This window comes from Labrus mixtus, chromosome 23 (genome assembly GCF_963584025.1).
Source record: "Labrus mixtus chromosome 23, fLabMix1.1, whole genome shotgun sequence".
NCBI lineage: Eukaryota > Metazoa > Chordata > Actinopteri > Labriformes > Labridae > Labrus > Labrus mixtus.
The window spans coordinates 20,354,966-20,382,465 of record NC_083634.1 but is presented as its reverse complement, the minus strand read 5'-3'; the positions used below and the strand labels follow the sequence as shown (position 1 = coordinate 20,382,465).

Sequence of the window (27,500 nt, the reverse complement as noted above, 5' to 3'; positions counted from 1 at the left end):
CTAGTGGACACTCCAGGAACTGCAGGATGTTACACTTCAGCATCTGCTTCATGTTTCGAACACTGGAGGTTACTGCTTGGTCATGACTCTTTAAGGGAAAAGACCCAAAAATAAAACTTGGAAAACTTTGGATTTTGGGGTGGCCATTCAGATTTCAAAGAGGGGCCATGCCACCCTTTTGGACACGCCCCTGGAGACAGTTCATCTCCTTTCAGGAAACTTGACATCAATGTGCTCAACCTTATTGGCAGATTTGAATTCACTTATTACTCAGGCTTTGTTTTTGGGGTTTAATTCCTTGAAATAAGATGATTATCTGGACTGTTCAGGTGGGTGTGGCTTAAAATAAGTGCATTAGATAGTTTGAAAATAAAAACAGACAAATACACTTTCTTAGATTTGAGTTTTTGCGATGTGCTAAAATAAATCCCCGCGCTAAGCTAAACTTGGAATGGAAATGAACGCTTGACGAGGGTTACTCCCCCCACACAATAAACCTCGGGCTGCTCCATTTACGATGAATAGTAAGAATCCACAGACGTCAAAGTATGTTTGTTTAGCTTTAACAATAGAAGTCAGTGGAAACACTCCCAGCTCTCACGAACCTCCTGACCTGGAGACATGAACCCTTTCTTCAAACAAAAAAGACGTAACCACTAAAGTAAGAAATGGAACACTTGACTGCATCCTTTGATATTCCTCAGCAGAATCTACTCGACTGGATAAGCTAGTGAGCAGAGCGCAAGTTAAGTTTCATTCAACACTTTTTTTTCAAGTTCAAACAGGAACTTTCACCTTCAACGCACTCGATGTGTGACCTTCACAGATATACTGCAAACACAGCAAGAAAGGAAATGTCATATGTTGAATTCAAAGGCTGACCTTTACGTCTTCTCCAGAGGCAGAAGAGCGTCGCAAAAATCGCCGCAATCAGCACGAGGCACACGAGCACGACAGGAAGTAGAATGCATACGCCAGGAGAATCAGGCTCCTCTGAACGTCCCCCTTCAAAAGAAACCACAGGTTGACCTGAAAAAACAATCACCCTCTACAAGCCGGGCAGCTTGGTCTCCAGTTATAAATGTCTCAGGATTTATGCAGACAACATGATCATATTTACTTCAAACAACCTCAAGTGATGTTTCTTTGAGGTTCAAAGGTGCACTGTTAATAATATGTTTTTGTATTTTAAAGACCAAAAATATTACTGCATTTTCATTTTAAAGGTCCAATCAGTGAGATGTGTAGAGAGTGAGATGATAAAGGTATCTTACTATCTGATCATTAAGGAAACATGTTGAAGTGCTGGCTTCTCTGACAACAATGCAGCAGTCAGTATGTCCTCCTTCTAACTTTAGATTCTGCTCCTGAATGCTCTGGATTTGTTTGGACCAGAGAAGGTAGGCGCTTTTAAGACCCCCCCACACGGCCATTTTGGACGCCCCTCAGTTTGTCAGATATGAGAGCAGTTATCAGGTCAACAGGTGTTGCAGTGATGGAAGTGGGCAAGAGAAGTGGTTCAGATAGAAGTGATTGTACCCGACCTAAAAAGCCTCTGCATGTTTCTAATAAGCTCCACGAGCAGAAACGTGCTCAAACTAGGATCAATATTGGAGATGCTTTTGAAAAATGGAGAGAGGTTAGAACACAGAAAGGTTTACAGACCCATGCAGAGCTGGATAAACACTGAAGCTTCAGAGTCCACCACATGGTGACCTGAGTGAGCATGGACTCTAGAGAGGGGGGGGGGGGGGGGAGAGACAGCTCTCTATGATGTTTAGAATTTAGACTGCAGTACACATTTTAACCACTAGGTGTCAGAGTTACATACTGCAATTGAGCTAATTAGCAACACGCTTGCTAATGGACAGTTAGCTTGCGATTTAATCTTCAATTAATCTGAATTAACAAAATTACATTTGAGAATTGGACCAAATTACCACGTGGTAACCATTTCCATTATGTGCATTTAAATACTTGATATTAATGTTGGATTGGGTTGGACGTACACATTGTGACGTCTGATTGTGAACTATCGTTTGGAGCCTTGATTTTGCTGTTTTGGCCAACTCCCCTTTGGTTTTCAGGAGCCATGAGAGACGATGGTGAAAGGGGGGGGGGGGGGGGGGGGTAAGGACAGTCTATGGTTATACCTAACTTTAGTAGATCATAACTATTGACTGTATAAAACAAAACCTGTGACACAGAGTGCTAGTTTAGCAGAGGCATACATGATACACAGATAGAAGCCCATACATCAGAGTTAAAGATCCCCTAACCCTGAAAAAGTGACTTTGTGTTCATTCCCATTTCGCAGAGTAAGAAGCAGCTTTCATGGACTATTTGACTGAACTTACCTCGGACAGTCAGCCAGCTGTCCGGGGATTGTCCGACTCCAGGGATGTTGCACTTGTAGAGTCCTTCATTGGACTTGGAAACACCGCGGATGGTCATGTTTCCCGTGGAGCTGCTCCTGATGAAGAGGCCATCTTTGTAGAATTCAGCGGTGACATTGGAGGAATCAGTCATGTAGAAATCAGAAGAATCAGAGGAGGAAGTGTTCCTGTTTGTACAGCGCAGAGTCACATCGCCCCCCTCCATCACAGGAAGAGCAGGACTCTCCAGGATCACAGAACCACCTGAAGGACAGATCATGATTAAGTGAAACCTGTCCACAAATCTTTGAATGTCTTGAAGTAGTCGTTTGAACTCACGGTAAACGGTGATGTTGACAGTGTCGCTGCACTCTCCTGCTGCAGACTCACACCAGTACACGCCGCTGTCGAATGGGTAGAGATCATTGGAGAAGCACTCAGATTCAATTTTTCCGTCCCACACTTTGGAACAGCCTTCATTTGTGTTCTTGGATGTGTTCCTCTTGACCGTCCAACCAGTAGAACCTCCCAGCTGCTCACAGCTCAGACTGACGGACTCATACCGAAAGAACTGGGATCTGTTGGGGAGGACTCTCAGGACGGCTGCAACAACCAGACAGATGATGAAGTTAGACTCAGAAATGCATCAAAACATAGAAACCAAATCCATCTCCTCACGTATAAACCTCTTATTGATTAGGCACCATTGTATCTTACAGAACCTATAGTTCTCCATTTCTCCTGGAGAACATCGGCTTACTATTTCTACCTAAAGGTTAAAAATAGTATGGGAGGTAGAATTTAAGTTTGACTTTTTATTAGTACACCTGCAGACAATCTGATATGGGAGGACATGTACCCATAAAGAGTTAAAGAACCTTCTAAACTTCATCCCTCCCCTTAATACCCCTCTAGAAGATTACGCTCCCAGAATACAGGCCTGCATGTCGTATCTATGGTCTCTAAATGTACTATGGGAGGTGGGGCCTTCAGCAAGTAGGCCCCTCCCCTTTGGAAACATTTACTAGGAAGGGTCCAGGAGGCAGACACCCACCACGAGTAGGCTCATACTGTAAGTGTCAGGTCACATAAAGCTTTTAGCTAGGACTTGCGCAGGCTTGGACCATCTCCAGGTTTTGCTGCCATAGAATTAATATTAAAATAAACAAAAAGTATTTCAGTATAAAAATTGTGCATTGTTTTTAACTCGCATCACATCACTAAATATTAAAATTTGCAAAGGCTAATTACAAAAAAAGGGTTTTTGAAGAACATTTCTTAACTTTAGGCACAACACAACGTACCTGAAAAATGTAAGAAAACATTTTTATTTTTCAAATTTTTCTAAAAATTTAAGATCTTAGAAATGTGGGAACATAGGCACACTCCCGTCACAGACTGTAGTCTTCAACCTGCGTCACTCTTAATTATCTTCATTATTTTCCTCTGTCATATTTACACAACTGTTCGGTTTCTCTCTCTTTCAAGCCAAACAACACAGACGTCAGGTTTTGCTGGAGATCTGATCCACATCTGCTCTATATGTCGAGTCACTGGATTTCTTTGTTGTAAAATGTCTCTTAAAATCTAAATGTATCGATTCTCTGCATGCACATCAACAAGCCGATGTGCAGACATCCGGCAGTCTTGTCACCTATGAGACATTTAGTTTCATCTCCTCATTTCACTGCGGATGAGATTATTCAAGATGCTTAAATCCTGCAGCTTCTCTCAAAACTTTAATAAAACACAAAAATGCATAAACCTCTGAGCTGAACATGTTGATTTTTAAGAAGTGGATGGTAAGACTTTATCTCTGCTCATCTACAGTTCAGTCATTAAGAACCACAGCTGATAGCATCTGCAGCTGCAGGGCACCAAAGCATTCACCCTACATACACTCAAAGCCTCGAGTCGCCCACGACAGAAGCCCGTGTGATAATGTGATAAAGGTGACAGGCAGAGGAAAAAGATTCTTCTCACACATTCTCTCTGCAGAGACTCACTGTTACATAAAGGTAGTCAAGGTAACTAAAAGTTCAGTTTAACCAGAAGTTAGTGTTAATGTGGTGATAACCCTGTGAAGTGTTTGGAGGGGGGAGGGGGGGGGTTGTTGTTTTCGCTGCTTGCAACCAGCGTGTGATACAGATACTTTGTGTCTGGAGCCGTTTTCACACATGCACTCCTGAAAACATCTAGATCACTTCAGGAGGACTGCCCCTGAAATCCTCCTGATCTGGTTTGTTCACACATGCACCTCACAGAGGGAGACTATCCCTGACAGACAGGAGGGGGGGGGGGTCTCCTGGGGAAAAAGTGAGGTAAAAAAAAACTAAGCGGAAGTAGCGGACGTAGCAGCAGAGTCCTCTATACTCTAGACTTTACACTGTTTACATTATTCTATATTTTTACATTATATTTCTATATTACTGTATTTGTGTGTGTTAGTGATTTGAGTGTTTATTGCATGGCCTTGCAGAACAGTCGTTACATTTCACTGCACATCTGTATGAGCATGTGACAAATAAAAATCTTGAATCTTGTGTAGCTGAAGAGAATCTCAAACACTCAGCTGGTTGTGTTCACACTTGACGCTCAGAGTGGAAATATCAGGAGAGTGAACGCCGTAACTGACTGCTCCTTTAAAGTCGTGAGACGTGTTGTTTTCTCTGCTTGCGACCAGCTCTGGATATTTTGTGTTAATGTCATCTCTGCTGTTTTTCCAACGTACAAAAATGATTCAAGTTGAATTCATGAAACAGGTCAAAGGATTTACAGTATAACACAGTTATCCTGGTACAGAGCCGGGGTTACAGCGTGCGCCTCACACTCAGAGGGTCCCTGGTTCGATACTCACATTGAACGAACTTAACCCTCTGGACTCTATCCTGGCCATTTGTGGCCACTGCACTTTCTTTTTTTCAACCATTTTAGCTGTGTTAATGCATTTGGGCTGAAATTTGTCAAGGGTCTGGACTTTTGCCTGATATTTAAATTTTCAACTTCAGCACTTTAAATACATCAAAAATATACTGTATACATCAAATACTACCTCTTTTGGCCCATTGACACCCATTCAAACCACATGTTTTCATCCCTTGTTATTTACAGTATAAAATAATTTAAAATAATAATAATTAAATTTTTATTATAAACTCAACACTTGGAAAATGTAGTTTTTAATGTTTTTTACCAGATTATGTTATTTATTCATTTTTGGCCAAGGGAGCAATTCCATGTAATATTCTTAGTTTCCAGTAGGGGCGTATGATGGCTTACTGCACTCCAATGCAGCAAATTAATTACACAATTTTGACGTAGGTGTGATCATAAGGACGTCAGTTAATGATTTGTGTCTGTGCATGAAAAAAAATTGTGTGTGCAGCACAAATATGTATTAGCAAGATAGAGTTAAATAAATGATGATGTATTTCTGTTGATGCAGGTTATTGATTACTTGGTTATTGGTTACTGTTAGTGGCCATTTTTGGCAGTAAAAAGGAACAAAGCATGAGGGTTAAAAATACAAGTTAAGTGAAAAAATACAAGTTGGTTGGAGTATAGAAAGTTTTTGTGGTCTGAATGAAAACAAATGTGTCTCCTCACTGTAAATTCAGTGAACTCAAACTTTGTAAATTAGCAAACATAAATATCATGAAGAGTCCAACATGTGACGATGATGGCGACGCTGTAAACTGTACGGATCGTCAGCGTCTCGTGTTATTGATCCGAGAAGACACAAATATTAAGGAACAACAAAAGTTTGCACATGAACACAGAGAAACAGGACTCACCTACGATAGCGCACAGAGTCGTTATCTCCATGATGCTGTGAACACTGACTGACTCTCGGGCTCATGGGGGGGACTGTTTATATCACACCCTACTTTAGGCGTGAGCTCACTTCCTGCTTTGATGTGTCTCAACACTGTTTATGTCATGGCTGTAGTGAAGCCACGGCTTAGAGGTCTGATTTCAGCATTTCCTGAACTTTACTCTAAAAACTCTTAAACCTGCATCAGAGCGGACGAACAAACTGCCATGCAGATGTTTCTATATGTTTCTGATTTGCACAACTCCAAAGGGAGAATCTTTGGCACGTTGACTCTGACATGAGGCGTGTATGTTTGGTTGGAAATGTTTAAAAGTGGACATCTGGAATCACAGCCTTTGTTCTCCTCTTTAATGAAACATGAGTGGGGATCTTTTTTTCTACTACATGTGTAAACTGTGTTTCTTCATCTGACCTCACTGTTTGTTGATTCTCTTTGTGAACAGTTTTCAGAGCATGTGGGGGCTGAATGTGGTCGTCTATATGTTTGACCTCGATCTGGGACTTTTCAGGGTCTTGTTAAATATGAGAGTGAAAGGTTGTTGGGGTTTACATGTTTCCTCTCAGCCTGCATGTGCGGGGTTTCCTGTGCTCTCCCCGGAGTTTCAGGGTGAAATGTTGCTTCAAGTTTGGCAAATTAAAACATGCAGGGGGCGCCGCTGGTCGGTGCCCGTGCTGCATGTGCATGTGTGGAGGCTTAACCCCCATTTCAACCAAGCGGTCAGGTTTGGTTCAGCCCAGTTTGGTACGGTAAACCCTGATCTTGAGTTTCAACAGCCAACGTTGCATCAGCTACGTGTTAGCGTGACATCATAACAGCATGACTCAGCGTAGCCCGCCAATAAGTTCAACAAAGAAGAAGAACGGGACACAGTAAACAAAAGGTCAACGATGGAGGACGTCCAGCAGAGGTCAGCACCTCAAACAGGAAGTGGTGATTCTTTCCACCAATCAGCAGACTGCAGTGTGTCTAGCTCCGCCCTTTAGGGATCAATTACCCTTTCCAACGTTTGACAGGAAACGCCAATAAATGTGTCTCTTGGGGCGCTGCTGGCGCAGTGGTTGGTGCGCGCGCCCCATGTATGGAGGCTGTCGTCTCAAGCGGGCGACCCGGGTTCGCTCTCCACCCGTGGCCTCCTTCCCGCATGTCATTCCCCTCTCTCTCTCTCTCCCTGATTTCCGACTCTATCCACTGTCCTATCTCTCCATTAAAGGCATAAAAAGCCCAAAAATAAATCTTAAAAAAAAAAAAATGTGTCTCTCCGCGGTTTCTGAGTCTGTTCACTGTCCTGTCTCTAAAGTAAGAGCATAAAAAGCCAAAGAAACAATTCTTTATAAAAACATGCAGTAGATAGAAAGGACAGCTGCATCACTAGAAGACAATAAATTAATGGTCATCAACATTTAATTCCTTGTTTTTTTTCTAGTTCATTCTGAATTTGCTGACAAAAAAAATATGCCAACTCATCGCTTACACAATACACTAATTCACGTGATAAAGGATGACATGGAGAATATTTGTTTTGGTTTAAAGTTCAGTGACATAAGTTTGAAAACTACGGTGGCCCTGAAGGTGCGTTACAAAAACATTTTACAGAATGTAAACACTTTTAATTAATCCCAATATAACTTTTCTTGGAACGCAAAAAAATATGTTTTTTGACTTATTTTAGAATTCTGTTTAATGTTTTTGTATTTTGTGAAATGTTTTTGTAGACCTTCAGGGCCACCGTAGCAAGCCTATGTATGTGGAAAATGTATTAATAGATGAATAATAAAAAGAGTCATTAAAAGAAAAAAAAAGTCATTACAATAAAACCATTTGCATTTGAATATTGTTTTTTAATATATGTTTAAATCAATGAGTAGGCCTAAGTAGAGGGAAGAGGATAAATGATTGCGTTTATGATCTCATTTAATCTATCTGATGAATTAAATAAACTACAATCTATTCGCATGACACCAAAATAACTAGGACTGTACGTTTTACCGGCAATGTTTACGTTTCTACTGTCACCACGGGCTGGAAAATACAGAAACGACCAGAAATATCTACTGTTTTCTTTCCAAAACAAACCTCAAAACAATGCACTGCGCCGTGTACGTGTACGTCATGGAACGTGTTGACGTCACCAATGCCCCGCCCAGTTTGTGAACACTCAAGTAGAACCCGTAGACAGAAACATGTCACACACTCACCCAGCAGCGGAGACTTCCGACAGCACTGTAACGACTGTAACCGACGGTATCTGTGTTTTAACCGGGTACGTTTATGATTTTCTTCGGAGGCTCCGGTCTGACCTTCCCTCTCTGGACTCTGACTGCTCCTTTCAGTCTGTTACTGTGGACGCTTGTCGAAGGTAAGCTCCTCTCTCTCTCCGTACCGGTGTAAAGTGTTTGTAAAGGCTGGTTGTCATGGTTACAAAAAAGATTAAAGTAATCTCGCGCGGACGCCTTTGTTTAACTCTTCGTTATAATGTCGAAATGTAGTACTCATTAGATATGTTTTTATATAAAACTAAAATGTTATTCGGCTGAGAGTCACCAAGTTACAGGGTCTCTCTTTAAACCGTAACACCTGTTAGCTTTCATTCATCTACATTGTAGTGTCAGAATTTAAACTTAAAACACTTTAAAGTAAGTATTAACTGTGTTGTAGTGTCCTGTACCGAAGTGTTTACTGACTAAACAAGCAAATGTGAATTAAACGAACAAGTCAAGTAGGTAAAGTGAACACACTTTACTGGACAAAAGACGAAGAGAAATGTTGGTTATAGAGTCACCTCGTGGTAACAAGCAGACCCTAACAACAATCCCTCCTCTGATTCTTATCAATAAATACAGTTTTAATCATTAAATTGGATTTGCAGCTCTTAAACTCATCTATAAATGTTTAATCATTAAGCTCCTGTACCTGTGTTAAAGTGACCTCATGGCTCTGATGACACGTGGAGTTGGTGATTCATACTTTTAGATTGAAGTGAATACTCCAGAAGGTGATTCAATGATGACTCAGAGAGAAATCATCTCTCATGCCCTCCTCTTTGCCATGAAAGGGCTCAATAAGGTTGTGGGAGTGGGATCTCTGGGTGGGAGTATTTCAGTGTCCCACTATCTGATTAGATTTGGACTTCAGGTCAGGAGTCGATATAAAATCGATTTTCGATTTCAAACCGATCACATTACGCTCCTGTTGAAGGTCTGCTTATTTCAGGATCTACTTCAGTCTGCTGTCCACTAAGAAGCTACAGAATAGTTCTTTTACTTTGACACAGCAATATTACAATTTCAGTGATTCTAGTGGAAACATTTGACTTGACTGAGTCTGAAGGTGAAGCCTGTCATGGTAACTTGCAGAAAGATGGCGTTGTATTTCCTTATGGTTAAACCGTTTTGCATACCAGGACAAATTTTGGACGTGTCCCAAAATTGGAATAATAACAAGATACCAGACTGTAGGCTCCACCAACAGAGTTACAAAAGTTCATAGGTTGGACTGACCAAATGCCACCTTGACTAAAGGGTTTGTGAATTCTTTCTAATCTTTGACTTTAGGGGGAGGGGGCGGGGGGGGGCAGCCAATGGTTCCATTAAAAGTTTTCCATCAGTTTCATCCTTGAATGAAGCGAATAACACGAGGAAATGAAAGCTCAATGCTGTCATGGTAACTGCAAGACAGCTGGCTGTTTAACCGTTTTTCCTATCAGGAAGTTTGTTTTTGGACGTGTCCCAAAATTTGAATAATAACAAGATACCAGACTGTAGGCTCCACCAACAGGTTAACAAAAGTTCATCAGTTGGACAATGGACCCGTTGATTTCATTTGGTTTAACACAGGAAAAAAGCAGTTTGGCCCATAAAAGTAGAGCCTCTCCAACACCTTTTAAATGTGACTTTGGGGGGATACAAGCTGAACTGCCCTAAGGTCCAAATAGAGTTAAATAAAAATGGTTAAAAACAACATCAATTTGACTTTAAACGCGATGAAAGTAGTCGAGTTGAGGGTTTGAGAGGAACAAAAAATTGGACAATATTGTCTTTCCTGACCCGTGCGATGCAGTTATCCAATCACTGGGGCTAAATATTAAAAATGTTTCTTTAAATCGGAGCTCCTGTTAGATTTAAAGACCTACCATGTGCTTAATGTCGCCTGCTGTACCGTTTGGACGTCATCTCTTTTTCAGAAGGTTAACTTTTCCCTCTGATTTATTTCCAGGTCAGTACCGTGTGAGCTCTTCTTCTCAGCCAATCACGGCTTCCCCTGGTGACGATGTCATCCTGCGGTGTCGTGTGAAACCTGAATATAACGTCCGGGCGCTGACCATAGAGTGGTCCAGGTCGGGCACCTTGGAGGGGGAGGAGGAAGAGTATGTCCACCTGTACAGGAACCAGAAGGACAATGAGGACGCCAAGATCCGGGCGTACATCAACAGGACCGACCTGTTGAAGGACTCGCTGCGACACGGGAACGTTTCACTGAAGATAAAGAATGTGACGGTGGACGATCAGGGGACTTACCGATGTTTCATCCCCAAACTGAGCAGCAGAGTGTGGAGAGGGAAAGAAGCGTTTGTTACACTCGAAGTTCTTGGTGAGTTTGCTTTGATGTTTGTAGACTAAGGCGTGGTTATAGACTAGGGGCGGCCATTTTTAACTAATGCTGATTTAAACATGTCAGAAAAATGACAAAGTGGAAGCCCGCTAAGAAATCCCTCTAGTTGGTCATTACTTTCCTGTTTGGACTTGGATTGGTTTTCCTCGATCTTAACAATCTTTCATTTTTTCCAGAACCAAACGTTGGAAGGACAACAGAGTCATCGCCGGACCTGACGACTCCAGAACCAATCGATCAGATCAATGTTCAAAGTGAGAAAATGCTTCAATTCTCTGAGACAAGAATGTTCTGATCCTGCTCATGTTTTATACAAGTCTCTCTAACTTTTCTCTCTGTTTGCTTTTTGTTTTCCACATCAGGTGACCGGCACCGTCACTTCCTCTGGATCCCTGCTGTCTGCTCCATAGCAATCCTGGGAGGTGTAGTCTTAACTTTACTCAAAGTAAAGTGTGGAGAACAAAATGTAAAACAGACAGAGAAAAAAAGCGTTGATGCTCTCCTTCAAAGAAAAGCACTTTCAGTATAGCTGCGCAGCTCAAACACGCGGGCACAGTCGAGAGCTTCTCTTGGGTCGCCCTCGTCCGTTCAGAGATTCAACCCAACAGGATCATCAGGAGAGCTCCGTATGATGGAGACAGACCTCCATCAGAGAAAAGGGTAAGTCTGATTTGAATGTGTTCCTGCTTTGTATGTCAGATGTCAGGCCGTAGTTTGAATTGGAAATGATGGAGCTTTTTTATTTCTGCGCGTGTGTTCAGCTGCAGAAGTTTCAGGAGTTCAAATCCTGCTTGAAAAGGAAATGAAAGCACTAAAAATAAAACAACAAACACAGATGTGGAGAGGGGGGTTACACATTTTAGTCTGCTGTTGTAAAGTAATGGAGGAAGATCGTCTCTGACAAAAGGACAAGATGCATCGTTTCTAGCTTCATGTGAAACAGCAGTTTACTGAGAGTGAAGTCATCAGAGGGTCGTTAAGACCAGGAGCACGATGTAGACCCTAAAGTTATCGTGTTGTTAGAGAAACACTAACGCTGGTCCAAAGACAAAAGCAAAGAAAGACGTTTTCACATAATGCACTCCTGAAAATATCTCCATCGTTTCAGGAGGACTGCAGGAGAATTTACATTTTGACCAAACGTTAATAAAGCAAGTGCAGACAGAACTAATATGGGAGGTCTGTTACGGTACAGATACAAGCCTGCCTCCCGTACTACCTAAAGGACCCACAAGCCTTTATTCTCAAAGTCTCCAGAGGTAGCACAAAGGAGTTTAACAAGATTAACAAAACATGGTTAAGTTACTTTTTTTTTTTTTTTGAAGCAGCAAACTTATTATTCCTACTTCGTTCTTCTTAACAGCTCTCCTGAAGATCCTTCAGTCGGCCGAGTCGAACCCCGGCAGAGTCTGGATAAAGACGACTTTGAAGAAACAGATTTTCCATCTGAACAAATTAGTTTTAGACTTTAAAAAAAGAGGGACCGCTCCAGACCTCTAAATCCTTTCCAAGATTCTGAGGATCTTATCGGCTGCAGGATTATCTCTCTGTGTCTCAGGAGAACCTTTATTTATTTAGCGTAGGAGAAAGAACTTCACAGTTTACACCTCGTCAATCGATCCTCAACAAGAGACGACGACGACTTCACCTGACCTCAAAATGACCCAGGATGGATTTCTTTTTTTATGTTATTTATCCAAATCTTTATTTTCTGGTCTGCTCAGTTTCATCTTCTTCAACAGAGAGCTATGTGCCATATGTTGTGTTCCTAAATGATGTCTCCATAAGCTTTGGATATTTCTGTTAAAAATAAAATGAACGTTGTTGGAGAACTCTTAAGTGACCAAACCAAGCGGCAGCTGTTTAATATCGTGATTTATTCTGGGCCTTTTCCAGTTGTTGCACTGAAACACTAATATTGAATTATAAGCTCAGCCGTTAAACAAACGTGATCTTTAGTTACAGTTTATTTATGTTAGCTTGTTATGCTAACACCTCCACTTGTTTACGTTCCACACTCGACAAAAAGTTCAGTCAGTGGATTAAAAGAAACATATTTTCCAAATGTTCCAACAGCTTAACAGTTGAATGTGTTTCATTGGTCAAAGTGTCAGATCCTCAGGTCTTATACTGAAGATTTATATGAGGGGGCGTGGCCTCATTCTGGACTTGTCATATCCGATTTTGACTCCCACTTTAGTTTACAACCTGATGCTGCTCACTTTGTCCTAAATGAGTGACGACTTATTCAAGGTTTGTTTTTATTTTGCAAAGGGGGAGGAGTTAAGCCTGATCGACGTGACGGTGATTTAGTGTCCGCTTATGATTCATGTTATAAACAGTTTTATTTTAGTATTTTGTGTGACTGACGGATGATTTTAATTTATATGAAAGATGAATCTGCTGTGGTTAGCTCTACTTCCTTCATATCGACTGTGCCGTGTGTTTGAGCAGGGCAATACGTTATATTTACTGTCTACTGTTTTTGCTCTTCTCTTAATTTGACATGATGACTTGAAAATGTGTAGCCTACACCTTTCATAAACAGCAGGTTGAAAACTGTTTTTCCCCTGAATGTATTTGAACATGTTCTGTTTTATTTATGCATGTTATGTTCTTGAAGCTGTGGCGTCTTTACAGCTGCTGTTTCTGAATAAAGTGATGTTCCAGAGAAATGCAGTGCTGTGCCTTTATTCTTGATGCTCGTTCTTCACTTCAAGGGGAAGTCCCGTTCTGTGACCTGGGGCTCTTATTTTGACATACAGTAATTCTCTGCAAAATGGTCTCAGCCAAAGCCAGAAAAAAAACACCAGTTCTGGTTTCAGTCTGCTACAGGGGCTCGTTCTTGTCCCTGACAGGAACGAGCCCCTGAATATTATTATTTCTTCTAAATTGTGTAGGGATACACTACACATCCATCAATAATCCATCCGTCCATCCATTTTACTCTTATCATGTTGCCCCAGCATAGTTCTCCAGCTCCTCCTCATGGGGGATCCCGAGGTCTTCCCAGTCCAGACAGGATATATAATCCCTCCGTTGAGCTCTGGGTCTACCTCGTGGTCTCCTCCCATTTGGACTTGATGTCCCAAAACTTTTAAATATATCACCTCTCACTATAAGATATGTGCTTGAAGAAAATACTTAAAAAGCATTTCCAGAACTCATTTCCCTCGTGTTCCTTTCAAACTGAATGTTTCTTTTTGTTTGTTATTCGACCGGCACTGAGTGAGAACATGTTCTGGCCATTTGCTAAATGTCCTGTGGCTCCCTCTAGTGTTGAAAAGAGAGTACTAAAAATGTAAAGCAGTGGTTCTCATGGACTTATATTTAACCAGACTACACTTGAGAAGATTTTGAACCATGATCCCCTGTACACCAGGACTCTTGATATTAGATTCTTTATTAAACCGATTTATATTATTCTAAAAACGATATAAAAATATATATATTTCAATCAAATCCACTTTATTAATGAAGCATTTTATAAAAAACACATTTCAGTTTACCACACAAAGCAGAAATACATATAATAAGCACAACAGCAAAGAAAACATCAAAGCAAGAACATAAAAACACACTAACTTTAACTTAATATATATATATATATATATATATAAAAAAAAATATATATATATATACAGTTTCTGATAAATGAGCTCTATGAGGACTGACTCACTGCAGGAGACAGACTCTAGTGGACACTGGAGGAACTGCAGCTGTAAAGTTGGACATTTTAACATGGGGCTCTATGAGGACTGACTCACTGCAGGAGACAGACTCTAGTGGACACTGGAGGAACTGCAGCTGTAAAGTTAGACATTTTAACATGGGGCTCTATGAGGACTGACTCACTGCAGGAGACAGACTCTAGTGGACACTGGAGGAACTGCAGCTGTAAAGTTAGACATTTTAACATGGGGCTCTATGAGGACTGACTCACTGCAGGAGACAGACTCTAGTGGACACTGGGTGAACTGCAGCTGTAAAGTTAGACATTTTAACATGGGGCTCTATGAGGACTGACTCACTGCAGGAGACAGACTCTAGTGGACACTGGAGGAACTGCAGCTGTAAAGTTAGACATTTTAACATGGGGCTCTATGAGGACTGACTCACTGCATGAGACAGACTCTAGTGGACACTGGGTGAACTGCAGCTGTAAAGTTAGACATTTTAACATGGGGCTCTATGAGGACTGACTCACTGCAGGAGACAGACTCTAGTGGACACTGGAGGAACTGCAGCTGTAAAGTTAGACATTTACTTCTTACTGTACTTTAAAGCCAAATGTTGGTTGACCATTTACCTCAATTGTCACTCAGAGCTGATTTTCTATCACGGCAAGAAAAGTCTTGGGGGAAATGTTCTTAGACACTTAAACACTAAAAGATTTGAATTTCTGCTGCATTAAAGATAAAAACAGAGCGCCAGTGATTACAGTGTTCATGATCAACATCTGTTGGTAATAAGGTTCAGTACAGAAGCAAAAGAATCCTCTTCATCAATTAAACTGAATGGAGGCGCGCATTTCTTCATTTGAGAAAGCATCTCTGCACTCACTCGTCGCCGGTGGAGACTTAAGAGTCAGCTGAAACTTTGCTACAACTTTCATGCTGCAGAGGTTCCACTTGTTGACGAAGACGAGTGATTTCACTCTCCTGAAGTTCCACTTGTTGACCAAGACGAGTGATTTCACTCTCCTGAAGTTCCACTTGTTGATGAAGACGAGTGATTTCACTCTCCTGAAGTTCCACTTGTTGATGAAGACGAGTGATTTCACTCTCCTGAAGTTCCACTTGTTGTTGAAGACGAGTGATTTCACTCTCCTGAAGTTCCACTTGTTGAAGACGAGTGATTTCACTCTCCTGAAGTTCCACTTGTTGTTGAAGACGAGTGATTTCACTCTCCTGAAGTTCCACTTGTTGACGAAGACGAGTGATTTCACTCTCCTGAAGTTCCACTTGTTGACGAAGACGAGTGATTTCACTCTCCTGAAGTTCCACTTGTTGAAGACGAGTGATTTCACTCTCCTGAAGTTCCACTTGTTGAAGACGAGTGATTTCACTCTCCTGAAGTTCCACTTGTTGAAGACGAGTGATTTCACTCTCCTGAAGTTCCACTTGTTGTTGAAGACGAGTGATTTCACTCTCCTGAAGTTCCACTTGTTGAAGACGAGTGATTTCACTCTCCTGAAGTTCCACTTGTTGAAGACGAGTGATTTCACTCTCCTGAAGTTCCACTTGTTGTTGAAGACGAGTGATTTCACTCTCCTGAAGTTCCACTTGTTGAAGACGAGTGATTTCACTCTCCTGAAGTTCCACTTGTTGAAGACGAGTGATTTCACTCTCCTGAAGTTCCACTTGTTGTTGAAGACGAGTGATTTCACTCTGTTGACTCTCCCTGAGTGGCATACCAGCTCCGTCAGTCTCATCTGTGAAAGCAAAAACGTTCATATCTTTACTTTATAAGACGTGAGGCATCACTTAGAGTAACTTCAATACTTCCCAAAAAGAATATCTACTATCAGTCCCCCATAGATCGCTCTTACACTTGACTTCTTTTTTCAGAAAAAAGCGCTGCTTTCAGCGCCTTTTGAGCGCTTATGCGCAAGTGTTCTGTAACCATAACAACGGGGTCTAGCCTGCGGTGCAACCGTGCCGGAGCACAACGCATCAATTTAGCACAAAAAAGAACAAGCGGGACGGGAAGTCAGACACCGATACAACATTAAAACATCCGGTTTATTTTCAGAATAAAACCCTCCGTTTTGACAGTTCAGAAAAACGACCGTTTGTGTGTTTGTTTATGTGTTTATAAGGTTTTTATTGAGTTTTATACCACGAACATCGTATTATCTCGTGCTGTCGCCAGTGAATCTGTAAAATTACTGCGGAAATTGCTTTGTCTCCGTACTCCAGCTGTCCGGTTGTGCTCTCCATGCTGACTGAGAACACAGCCGGTGGGTGTTGACGGATGAGGGTGCACGGACCCGTAACAGACCGGAGCGGACACTCAATGCACACATATCTGGTGGAAGTTTGCACCGTTTTTGGGCACAGGTAACTAGGGACGTAGGTTACTACTCGTCCTGATCGGTCAGCTGTCAGAAAGGTGCTTGACGTCACCCAGCGCTTTTCTGAAAAGTTTAAATAATTCAACTGAAAAAGGCGTCGGACGCAGCGCTTTTTGAAAAGGCGTCATACTTTTTCCATTTTCCAAAGGCTTGTATGTAAAAAAGGCGCTGGCAGTTGAAAAAAGAAGTCAAGTGTGAACACGGCCTTAGACTTCTTTTCTGTTGCAAACCAAACATAAAACCTTGATGACCGCCACGGATATCTCCCCGTCATTTCAGATGACGATCCAGTTTGGGTGGTGTGGTTGTTTGCAAACTCTGCAAGAACAATAGTTCTTGCAGAGTTTGGCGGCGGCGTCCTCTCAAGGTCATCCTGCGTCTGGGCCGTGTGGGGTCAAGACTACGTAAGTAAGGTAAGAATTCACCTTCACCCTAATCTCTCGTCTTCTTCTGTGAATGCACTTCAAGTACGTCGTCTCTCTGACTAGAAGTGATCTAGTGATTGTGAAACCTGCGTGTCAGCATTACAGGCATAGACAGATGAAGGCGTGGTCTGAGCAGTATTCCGGCTATTTGCTTGTTCCCAAGACGATCAATCAAACAACCAATCCGGGTTAGCTAGCTCGTAGGTAGCCAATTACAGCGAGTCCTTAAACCAGGGTGGTCTTCCGGTTTCGACATGAGGCTACATCCACTTTGTTTTTACAATGATCCTATCATGTGGAGTTTAAACGTCTGAAGGAAAGTATAGCAATACCCCTCTGGGAAACACTTCTACTACAGTAGCAACGAAAAAAATCTGAATTACCTGTTCTCCGACGCCTATTCCTTCCAGCTGGTGATGAAAAGAAATGCAGTATGAATGAATGACTCAATGACAACTTTAAAACAAATGTGGTGACATTTATCACATTCAGAAGCTTAATGACTTACCTCGTATAACCAATACAACAAGGAACAGCACGACCACTACTGATGACACCGCAACAATATTAGTCAAATGTATTTCCAGGGAAACATATTTCTTGTAGATTTCTGAAAAAGCAAAACTGGTTAGAGGATGGAAATACAAAATCACTTGTCAATACAGTTGCAAGAAAACTTTTAACTTAAAGGGATACTTCACCATGAAACATGAATCTGTATTGACATTGGGTCATATATGTAGAAATGTGAAATACATTTTGAAGTTGGTGCCTTCTTGGCCGAGAAAAGACAGAAAGAGTGTTTTTGGCTCGTGGATGAAAGACACCAAATCCCAGAATGCACTGCACCGCAGGCCACTCCCACTAAGGTCAGGTTTACAGACATATTTACTTCAACACATAAGACCGTTTCCTCAACTGATTCAGAGATTTCTTCCAAAAGGAATTGGTATCTTGGAAATTCCTGGCAGAAAACAGACTCCAGCGGCGGCCCCAGTGGCCAGCGGAGGCAGCAGCCGTCTCGCCGCTATGTTTAGATTTTTTCTCCATTATCAGCTTTCTCCATAGAGCCTGTTAGCATAGCTTCCAAGCAATATGGCGGATGTTAAGTTTGGATTCTGGGAGTGAGTTCCCACCCACTGATCTGTGATTGGTCTGTAGCTTCAGTGGTCGAAAATATGAGGTACTAGCGTTGTAGTTTCACCCCGCTAACCACAACAGCTTCCAGTGACTCAAAATGACGATTTTTGCATCACTTGAAGCTCCTTTACAGACTCAGAAATACAAAGATTTCCCATCTCAGAGGAAAATGAGGACGGGATGCACGACCATTCAAAAATACTACCAGGTTTCTAATGATACAAAGATTAATGCAAATGAGTGAAGTATCCCTTTAAGACAAACAAATCCAGATCCTAAAGTTAGAAGGCGGACATACTGGCTGCTGCACTGTGTCAGAGAAGCCAGCACTTCAACATGTTTCCTTAATGTCTGATCATATAGTAAGGTCATCTTGTGATTTAATTCATTACATATCATTGGATATACATTGGACCTTTAAGTGCAATTGATAGAGATTCAGCAATAATCATTGTGAATTTAACTAAAGCAGACTTGCCTGGAACTGTAAAATTTGTTTTCCTCGTTTCTCTAATGTCCAGTTGTCGAACTGTACACGTGTAATTATCACTTGCCCACATCTCCACTGTAATCCTGCTCAGGATGGAGAAGTATTCATCATCCTGGACTGGACTGATGTCTTCATGAGGGACGATTTGCTCTTTGCTGTCCCTCCACTCCATCTCAGGCTTTGGGTACCAGTTTCTCGCTTCACACTTAAAAACGAGTTTGTCCAAAGATCTCTCAAGAGTGATCTGTGGCTCAGAAACGGCACCTATGACTGAGGAAAACAACTGAACCATCAAAACATGTCGTATTTAAAGTGTTCGTTAAGTTGAGCATCTCTGAGCAAAGAAATTGAAAAGCTCATGCAGTCAAGCTTACCAACAGGGACTTCAAGAGAAAATTGGGAGCTCACATCCATAACCAGTTTACATGTGTATGTCCCAGTGTCAGACAGTTTAGGGTAATTCAGCTTCAAGGACATGTCGCCATTCTCAGGTCCCTGTTCAAACAACTCCATCCTTTCCTTGAAGGATGGATTTACCTCCTTAGGCTCCAAACGCCTTTGACGGTAAATAAGAACGTAAGTGGGATCCATGTCTGCTCGTGTCCACTCCACCAACTTATCAGCAACGCTTCCTGCTGGCTGCAGGCGACATGGAAGGACACATTGTTGTCCAACTAAGCCCACCACCGGCTCTGGTTGTCCCGTCAACCGAAGTTCACCTAGAGAAGGGCACATGAACAAGCAGCTGCTTTAAAAGTGAAACTCAATGAAACTCAATGATTGAGTGGTGCACTTTCCTGAAATATTTATCCAATTAGATGTAGAAATGCTCAACATGCCATCCACTGTTTAACATCGCTTAAAGGGATTCTTCTTCCATTTGCATTAATCTTTGTATCATTAGAGACCTGGTAGTATTTTTGAATGGTCGTGCATCCCGCCCTCATTTTCCCCTGAGATGTGAAATCTTTGTATTTCTGAGTCTGTAAAGGAGCTTCCAGTGACGCTAAATGATGATTTTTGCGTCACTGGAAGCTGTTGTGGTTAGCGGGGTGAAACTACAACGCTAGTTCCTCATATTTTTGACCACTGAAGCTACAGACCAATCACAGATCAGTGGGTGGGAACTCACTCCCAGAATCCAAACTTAACGTCCGCCATATTGTTTGGAAGCTACGCTAACAGGCTCTATGGAGAAAGCTGATAATGGCGAAAAAATATAAATATAGCGGCGAGACGGCTGCTGCCGACAGGCCGGTCTTGTGTCTTGGCTGCTGGCTGCTGGAGTCTGTTTTCTGCCAGGGATTTCCAAGATACCAATTCCTTCTGGAAGAAATCTTGGAATCAGTTGAGGAAATGGCCGTATGTGTTGAAGTAAATATGTCTGTAAACCTGACCTTAGTGGGAGTGGCCTGCAGTGCTGTGCATTCTGGGATTAAAATCTGGGATTTTAACTTCTGGCTTTTAAACCATTAAATGGCTCAACACCTCACTACATTAAGTGAACTACTACATGTTCATGCTCCATCCAGAGCACTAAGGTCCTCCAACCAGCTGCTCCTGGATGTGCCCAAAACAAGGCTCCAAACGAGGGGCGATCGAGCCTTTTCTGTTGCAGCTCCGACACTTTGGAACAGATTACCATTTAAAATAAGATCTGCTGCCACAACTGAACAGTTCAAGTCACTTTTAAAAACCCATTTCTTTTCCTTGGCTTTTACCTCTAGTTGAGTGTTTTATCCCAGCAGCAGTGTCTATTAGAACTTTTACTATTGTTTTGTGTTTTAATTCACTTTTAATTTTTGCTTTTACGTGTCTTTATGATGTTTTGGATGTAATGTATTTTGCCTAATTTACTGTACAGCACTTTGGTCCGCCTCGGCTGTTATAAATGTGCTATATAAATAAAGTTGACTTGACTTGACTTGCATATGCATTCTGGGATTTGGTGTCTTTCAACCACATGAGCCAAAAAGACACTTTCTGTCTTTTCTCGGCCAAGAAGGCACCATCTTCAAAATGTATTTCACATTTCTACATATATGACCCAATGTCAACACAGATTCATGTTTCAACAGGTGAAGTATCCCTTTAAACTTTGCAAGACCAATTCCTACAATGCCCCAACCCTACCCATCCAATGAAGATATAACTAAGTCCCAACCAACCTGTCTGATGAACTCGACACACTGCACTGACAGATTCTCTTGAAGATGTAATCAGTCGTTCTCACCTTTGATAGTCAGAAGCAAGCTCTGCAAGAACAATAGTTCAGCCACGCCGCGGCGTCCTCTCAAGGTCATCCTACTTAAGGGCCGTGTGGGGCCAAGACTACGTAAGTAAGGTAAGAATTCACCTTCACCTCAATCTCTCGTCTTCTTCTGTGAATACACTTCAAGTACGTTGTCTCTCTGACTATAAGGAATCTAGAGAATGTGAAACCTGCGTGTCAGCATTACAGGCATAGATAGATGAAGGTGTGGTCTGAGCAGTATTCCGGCTATTTGCTTGTTTACAAACAACCAATCCGGGTTAGCTAGCTCGTAGGTAGCCAATCACAGCGAGTCCTTAAACAAGGGTGGTCTTCCGGTTTCTATGTATCCAGGTTCCTCCCTTCCTCTTTGCCAGGTTACATCGCAAAGCATTTCCTATAAAGCTGCAGCGGTTGATGACCTTGACGTTTGGCTTCTTGCAAAGGAAAACGTACGTTATGTCGCATCATTCAGTAGGAGGGGCTTAGCAGAGTGGCACAAGCCTGCAGACAGATTAGCGGACCGTTTTGCAGTTTTTTTGTCCGAGTCCCATTCTGCAGCTTTGAACTTTTTCTTTCCAACATACCCTGGTGAAGAAGACTCGGATGGATTCGGCATTCAATTCTCTTTTGAATGTGTTGGATTGTCTTGAATGTGCTTGTAACGCCGTCTTAATCTCTAATGCACATGTTCGGTACTTGTCTAATGTCATACTCGTTTGACCACATGAATGTTTTCATTGCAGTGAAACAAAATAGAAACACTTAACTAACGCTTCAACGGCCTTACTGTCACTGGGAAACTCAGGCGTTGATGCACAGTGACTGGGACATTGTTGTTCTGCTGTGGTTGCAGGGTTTCTTGGGGACATTTTCAGGGGTCTGTATGACACTTTGCAAAAAAAAGAGAGCACAAGAATAGACAGTGGGGAAGTGGATAGTTTGTGAGGAGTTTATTGACTGATACTTGGCTGCACATTGTCACCTTTGGAGTACTTTCTGTGGTTGTAGCGTGTGTAGAGTATTTGGATTCCTGGGCATGACTTATTTGCATTTCTTGAATTCCTCTCCCTTTAGTCTATCAACCAGCTCAACCTGATCCAACCTCTTTCTGTTGTTAATGCTGGGTCGACCAGGGCAAGTTTTTCTCTGTGCCAACAGTCAGACATTTTTGTCCTTGTTGCTATGTTGCACTGAAGATTTACAAACTAATCAGCTGATCATGCATATTCCAGTTTGTCAGGTTCAAATGCTCCTTTTTAGATGCCTGCTGACAGAGTGCACTGCTCTCATTTTTTTTTAAATAACTGCTATTATTGAAAACTTTATGCCCGGAAATGCCTGGGCCTCCAGGGGCTGCTGTTTTAAAGCAGTCACTGAGAGACCTACTTCACATATCAGGATGGTCGACCACCTGCCGGGAGGTTAGGGTTAGGGCCACGCTCTGCCAATGAAAGGCGTCTGATCCAACCTTCTCAACAGGGTCCTAAGACGCTGACTAGACTCTTCTCCTCTGTCGCCCCCCGGTGGAGGAATGAACTTCCAAACTCCACTGGATCTGCAGAGTCCCTCTGCACCTTTAAGAATTCACAGACAATGACCTAGAAACAGAAGTGTGCGGCGCGCGTCTCACTGAGGTTTGGTTTCAGGGAGGAAGTGCTGAGCCACTTATGTCGAAGTCGACCAGCTGCCAGCCTCCAGCGAAAGACGATGAAGCCCACTGTGTTATTTCTCAACTTCTGTGAGTAACCGTGTCTTTAGTGTCAATCAAGAAATCTGACACATGTGGAGCCACGTCGTGACTCGTCTTCTTTTTTCGTTTTCCAGGTGTGTTTCTTGTAACTGTTTCATGTGATATGGAAGATGAAGGTAATGAGCTCTCTATGTTTAAGTGCGGGTTTCTATCCAATCTTTGAGACAAAAGCAAATATAAACTGACAAAAACTCCTCCTGCTGTGATGCTAACATATGTACAACTTCAGTTGGATGTGGGGAATAATTGAGATTTTGTTGGGGACACATTTGATCTTTTTTTGTATTTTTGGTACCATTTTTTTCTCTTTTGCTCATCAGAAAGCAGGCAGCAGGATATTGTGGGTAGAATGGTGTGACGTACAACAAGCTGCCGACGCCGTACAAGGCAGTCGCAGTCGTTTGGTTTCTTATAACTCTTGTAAGCCTAAGGGCCAACCCCACTTTCCACACTGGGGCTCAGATTGAGTTTTGTCTTCCAGTCTTCCATCTACAAACGACTCCCGACAGATCTCAGTTCTTTCAGTATGAGGACGTCTCTCTGAGCTGCAAGGGCTCGCCCGGCGCCGCTCTGCTGAAGAGGAACACCACCAGAGGAGGAGTCGAGTCCTGCCCGAGTGGTTGGGGAACTCTGGAGAACACGACCTGCAGCATCCGTACCATGTACCCCTTCGATAGCGGACTCTACTGGTGTGAGTCTGAGTCAGGAGAGAGGAGCCAAACTTTACACATCATAGTCTCAGGTATGAACCCGTTACCAAGTTATCAGGTTGGTTAACAAACAAAGGGACGTCATTTCCAACCCTTTTGTAACCGAACAAATCAAACATAAAAGCATAAACAGTGTTTGTTAGTCACTGGTTTACTCCCTCTTACATGAGTTGTATCTTGTAGTCAATGCTAATGCTAATGCTAATAAACAAGCACTCGTCTTTTAAAATGCACGTCATGACCATTTCTATTGGCCTCTGCTAATACCGTAACAGTGCAGCTTTCAATTGCATGATTTGCATCTTTGTAATGACTTCAGATTAATATCTGACAGGAAATACTTTGGTTTGGCTTTGAGGTGTGAACACAAGTGTAGTTCTGTAAACACTGGCTTGTGTGTGTGTCTCAGCTGGTGATGTGATCCTGGAGAGTCCGGTCCATCCCGTGGGGGAGGGGGACAATGTAACTCTGCGCTGTCGAGAGAAGACGCCTTCCTCTGGACGAAAAGAATTCAGTAAAGACGGCCTCCTCATTTGGAGCAACATCACAGAAACTCTGACCATCCACGGTGTGTCCAAGTCTGATGAAGGACTCTACATGTGCAGCATCCCCGAAGTCAGCCAATCACCAGGCAGCTGGCTTTCCGTCACAGGTGAGATCATCGCATCGTGAGAACACATCATGCATGAAAACATTTGATTGATTTAGAGTTTTTAACACTCTCCCTCCAGTGTCAGAGCCCGCAGCAGCTCCTGTGTTTCCCGCCCTCAGAGTTATTAGTCACGTAGTGGCGGGGTTTCCTTACCTGCTGTCCACGGTCATCCTGGCACTCGTATACAGAGACAAGAGAAGAGGTAAGAACCAACAACACTCGTCAGATATCATGGGAAGCCACTTGTCTTCTATCTGTTCTCATTCTTTATTTTTATGTCCTCACATCGCAGCTGCTCAGGATGTTTCAGAGGACCGGAGCCATCGCGTCGTCATGGAGGTGGAATAGACGACGAAACGGATCTTAAACATTATACCTTTATGTTTGTCTGTAAGATTACATTTCTTAGTTTTGTTTGTCATTTTGTACACAAACACAAATAAAGTGTTTTATATTTGTTTAACATGAGGAATACAAAGTTTATTTTTATTACAGTAAATGGACTTCTGACTATATTTCCCAGCAGTACATGAATGCACCATTACCCCCCCTGTAGAGCTGTCCGTGGTGCTGAAACCCGGAAACCCCCTGAACGCCTCTCCTTCTCTTTTCTCTCCTTCAGATTAAAAGTTGATCGTCTCGTGCCGTCACATTTTATCACGTGAGCAAATCATTAATTCTGATTTTATTATTCACCGAAAATTGGCACGAGAGCAGAGCCGAACGTCTCGTGCCCCGGGGGCGTAGTAAGGCGGGAGGGGGCGGGGCGGTAGCGGCAAAGGAAACGTGACGCTGCCTCCGTGTCAAAGATCGTCTCTGTTAGGACAGATGAGGATGCTGTGTTGAACAACAGAGAAAACGTACTTTAGGTTGAGATTATGAAACTGTTTCAGCATCACGATCTCTGGATCTGTTTGTCCCGGGTCACATGAATCTTGGCATTGCTAATCACAGATATCTCATTATTATACACATATTAATTGAACTTACTGTAAGGAGAAAAGAAAGCCATAGGAGTATCGCATCTTACCATTAGACGATCTCTGTCTCTCTCTCTCTCCTCTCTCTCTCTACCCTGAAAATAGATCCAGCTGGGTTTGGTCTGGCAATCATCGCCTTCCGATCCCACCACCAGTTTCACCAAAACACCAAAATAAACGGACAGTACCGACGTCTGGTGACCGCTTACCGGAGGATTTACCGCCATTTTTTTGTGGGTCTGGCTCGGTTTTATTTACCTACAGCAGCCTACTTTATTAATATTATTATTAATATAATTTTTAAAAACATAAATATAGTGTATAGTTCATTTCCCTCATCCCAACCGAAGTGATGTCCGTCGCGGGGTTGAAGAAACAGTTCCATAAAGCCACCCAGGTAAGAGGAAACCGACGCGTCCTTTGATCTTTCTGCTCTGGATTGTGTCAGGACACCGTTATGTTGTTGATAGTGGAACAAACGAGACGTGAACACAGCTGAATGAATGTGAAGGAGACAGCGAACCACCTAAAAGCTCAGTGGGAAGCAACACAATCGTGAATTGGTTTGAGAATCGCACGAAATTCATACTTTTTGTCCCTTTTACAGACCCGTATTCGAATTCGAATGTTCGTTCATTCGAATTCGAATTTTCGTTCATTCGAATTCGAATATTCGTTCATTCGAATCCCAGAATCTAACGGTCGATTTTTACAGCCGTTGGTTCTTTAAAAAGTGAATTTCTCGGTGTTAAAACCCGTTTTTAAAACAATAACAACACCGCCTGTCAGGATATTCTCCTCCTGATATGAACGCGATGTGTGGATGTAGCACGGTGTGTTTTCTCGCGGTGTTTTCGCGTGGGTGTGCATTGTAAAGCAGGGTATACCCCCCCCCCCCCCTCTCTCTCTCTCTCTCTCTCTCTCTCTGTCACACACACGTAGGGGATGTGATATTACGTAATAAAAATGAAGGTGTGTGTATGTGCCAGAGTGTCCGCGAACCTGATTGGCTGTTGCCACACGCAACAGGGAATTCCCTCCATCTTTACATCCGTCAACTTCCCTCCCATCATCCGTCCCTCCGTGTCTCTTTTCATCCCTCCATCATCTTCATCCCTCCATCATCCTCTACACCCACCTGTCTGTTACCCTGATCTTTAAACTTATTCCACACCTCCGTCATCCCTTTTCTTCTTTGACACTCACATTCCTCCATCCCTTCTGCATCCTTCATTTTCATCCATCCATCTTCCTCTATCGTTCTTTTTTCATCCTTCCATCAGTCCTCGTTTGTCATCCCTCATTTTTCCATCCTCTCTCCATCATTCTTAAAAGCTTATCCTCCATCTTTTTTTCTTTTCTGTACTCTTAATAACGTCCCTCCTTACATCTTTCTTCTTCTTCGTCTTTTTTCACATCATTATTTCACCTGATTTTCATTTTCCTGTCATTCATTGAAACATCTCTCCATCTTTTCATGCCCTCGTCTCACTTAATCACCCGTGTTAATAAACCTCCACACCTCCTCATCAATCTGATGAAATGTGACGTGTTCACCTTTCAAATATCAGAGAGCCGCTTTCTATTAGCAACACAAACAACAAAGAGACAGAAGAAGAAGAAGAAGAAGAAGAAGAAGCCGCTCTCTCATTCATACTGTAAATACGTCCAATTGTGTCTATGCAACAACTGTCCTCGGAGTGTCTGTTTCTTTGTCCGCCATCTTAGTAATGTTGTAAACACGATGACACTGTGACTTCCTTTAACGACACGTCCCGCCTCCCGAGAGTGTGTCGTCCCCCCCCCCCCCGCCGTCTGACAGGGAAGACCCCCCGCTGTGAGGGACATGTGAACATGCAGCAACCAATCAGATGCTTGAACCCATTTCTCCTCGTCTTCTTTCATTCAGTTTGTTGTGGCAGCACGCGAGCAGCTGCTACTCCGCAGTAAACACGAGTCGCATACAATCCAAACGTAGTTTCTCTGTGGATCAACATGAAAACAAAACGAGAAACTCCACGTCTGAAGGGTCCGTATCAGAAAGTGTACAGCTAAAAAAAAGTGCTGATCCTGCATTTTTAACCTCCTGTCAACGTTAGCTTAGCAAAGTTAGCATGTGTGGACTCTGTTCAGAAGGGGAGTTTGTAATAAAATATTCTTGTGGAAATTCCTGATGAATAATGTTAGATGTTCTGAACCTTCCC

The 27,500-nt window shown here is 42.5% G+C and overlaps 6 protein-coding genes and 1 long non-coding RNA gene across 7 annotated transcripts in view; 4 read left to right on the top strand and 3 right to left on the bottom strand.

The window, feature by feature from the left end:
• Window positions 1-1,236, top strand: part of LOC132958074 (eukaryotic translation initiation factor 4E type 2-like) — an 83,951-nt gene extending 82,715 nt beyond the window's left edge. The window contains exon 8 of the mRNA XM_061030675.1: window positions 1,227-1,236. The gene's annotated coding sequence lies outside the window, so the exon portion shown is untranslated. The remainder of the gene's footprint in view (window positions 1-1,226) is intronic.
• Window positions 1-6,241, bottom strand: part of LOC132958071 (low affinity immunoglobulin gamma Fc region receptor II-a-like) — a 7,399-nt gene extending 1,158 nt beyond the window's left edge. The window contains exons 1-4 of the mRNA XM_061030672.1: window positions 6,170-6,241; window positions 2,715-2,978; window positions 2,358-2,639; window positions 883-1,005 (exon numbers count right to left, since the gene is read on the bottom strand). Coding sequence (XP_060886655.1) covers window positions 883-1,005; window positions 2,358-2,639; window positions 2,715-2,978; window positions 6,170-6,200 — 700 coding nt within the window. The 5' untranslated portion in view covers window positions 6,201-6,241. The remainder of the gene's footprint in view (window positions 1-882; window positions 1,006-2,357; window positions 2,640-2,714; window positions 2,979-6,169) is intronic.
• A 2,129-nt stretch (window positions 6,242-8,370) lies between these two features.
• LOC132958072 (myelin-oligodendrocyte glycoprotein-like) lies at window positions 8,371-12,665 on the top strand. Its single transcript, XM_061030673.1, has 6 exons — window positions 8,371-8,567; window positions 10,424-10,798; window positions 10,996-11,073; window positions 11,182-11,336; window positions 11,374-11,479; window positions 12,183-12,665. The coding sequence occupies exons 1-5, from the start codon at window positions 8,480-8,482 to the stop codon at window positions 11,449-11,451; spliced, it is 774 nt and encodes a 257-aa protein (XP_060886656.1). The 5' UTR covers window positions 8,371-8,479; the 3' UTR covers window positions 11,452-11,479; window positions 12,183-12,665.
• On the bottom strand, window positions 10,998-11,485 carry LOC132958079 (uncharacterized). Its single transcript, XR_009666713.1, has 2 exons — window positions 11,374-11,485; window positions 10,998-11,336 (listed from the first exon to the last, which is right to left on the bottom strand). It is a non-coding gene; the product is annotated as an uncharacterized LOC132958079 (long non-coding RNA).
• A 2,262-nt stretch (window positions 12,666-14,927) lies between the features above and the next one.
• LOC132958612 (trichohyalin-like) lies at window positions 14,928-21,374 on the bottom strand. The gene is made up of 6 exons (XM_061031561.1): window positions 21,184-21,374; window positions 19,325-19,669; window positions 18,939-19,220; window positions 17,829-17,930; window positions 17,704-17,730; window positions 14,928-16,253 (listed from the first exon to the last, which is right to left on the bottom strand). Exons 1-6 carry the CDS (start codon window positions 21,251-21,253, stop codon window positions 15,400-15,402), a joined length of 1,680 nt encoding a protein of 559 aa, XP_060887544.1. The 5' UTR covers window positions 21,254-21,374; the 3' UTR covers window positions 14,928-15,399.
• Window positions 21,375-21,768: 394 nt separating this feature from the next.
• On the top strand, window positions 21,769-25,031 carry LOC132958613 (Fc receptor-like protein 4). The gene is made up of 6 exons (XM_061031562.1): window positions 21,769-22,942; window positions 23,029-23,070; window positions 23,436-23,696; window positions 24,074-24,316; window positions 24,396-24,518; window positions 24,609-25,031. Exons 1-6 carry the CDS (start codon window positions 22,912-22,914, stop codon window positions 24,662-24,664), a joined length of 756 nt encoding a protein of 251 aa, XP_060887545.1. The 5' UTR covers window positions 21,769-22,911; the 3' UTR covers window positions 24,665-25,031.
• A 371-nt stretch (window positions 25,032-25,402) lies between these two features.
• Window positions 25,403-27,500, top strand: part of LOC132958632 (endophilin-A1-like) — a 19,086-nt gene continuing 16,988 nt past the window's right edge. The window contains exon 1 of the mRNA XM_061031588.1: window positions 25,403-25,693. Within this exon, the coding sequence (XP_060887571.1) occupies window positions 25,649-25,693 (45 nt within the window). The 5' untranslated portion in view covers window positions 25,403-25,648. The remainder of the gene's footprint in view (window positions 25,694-27,500) is intronic.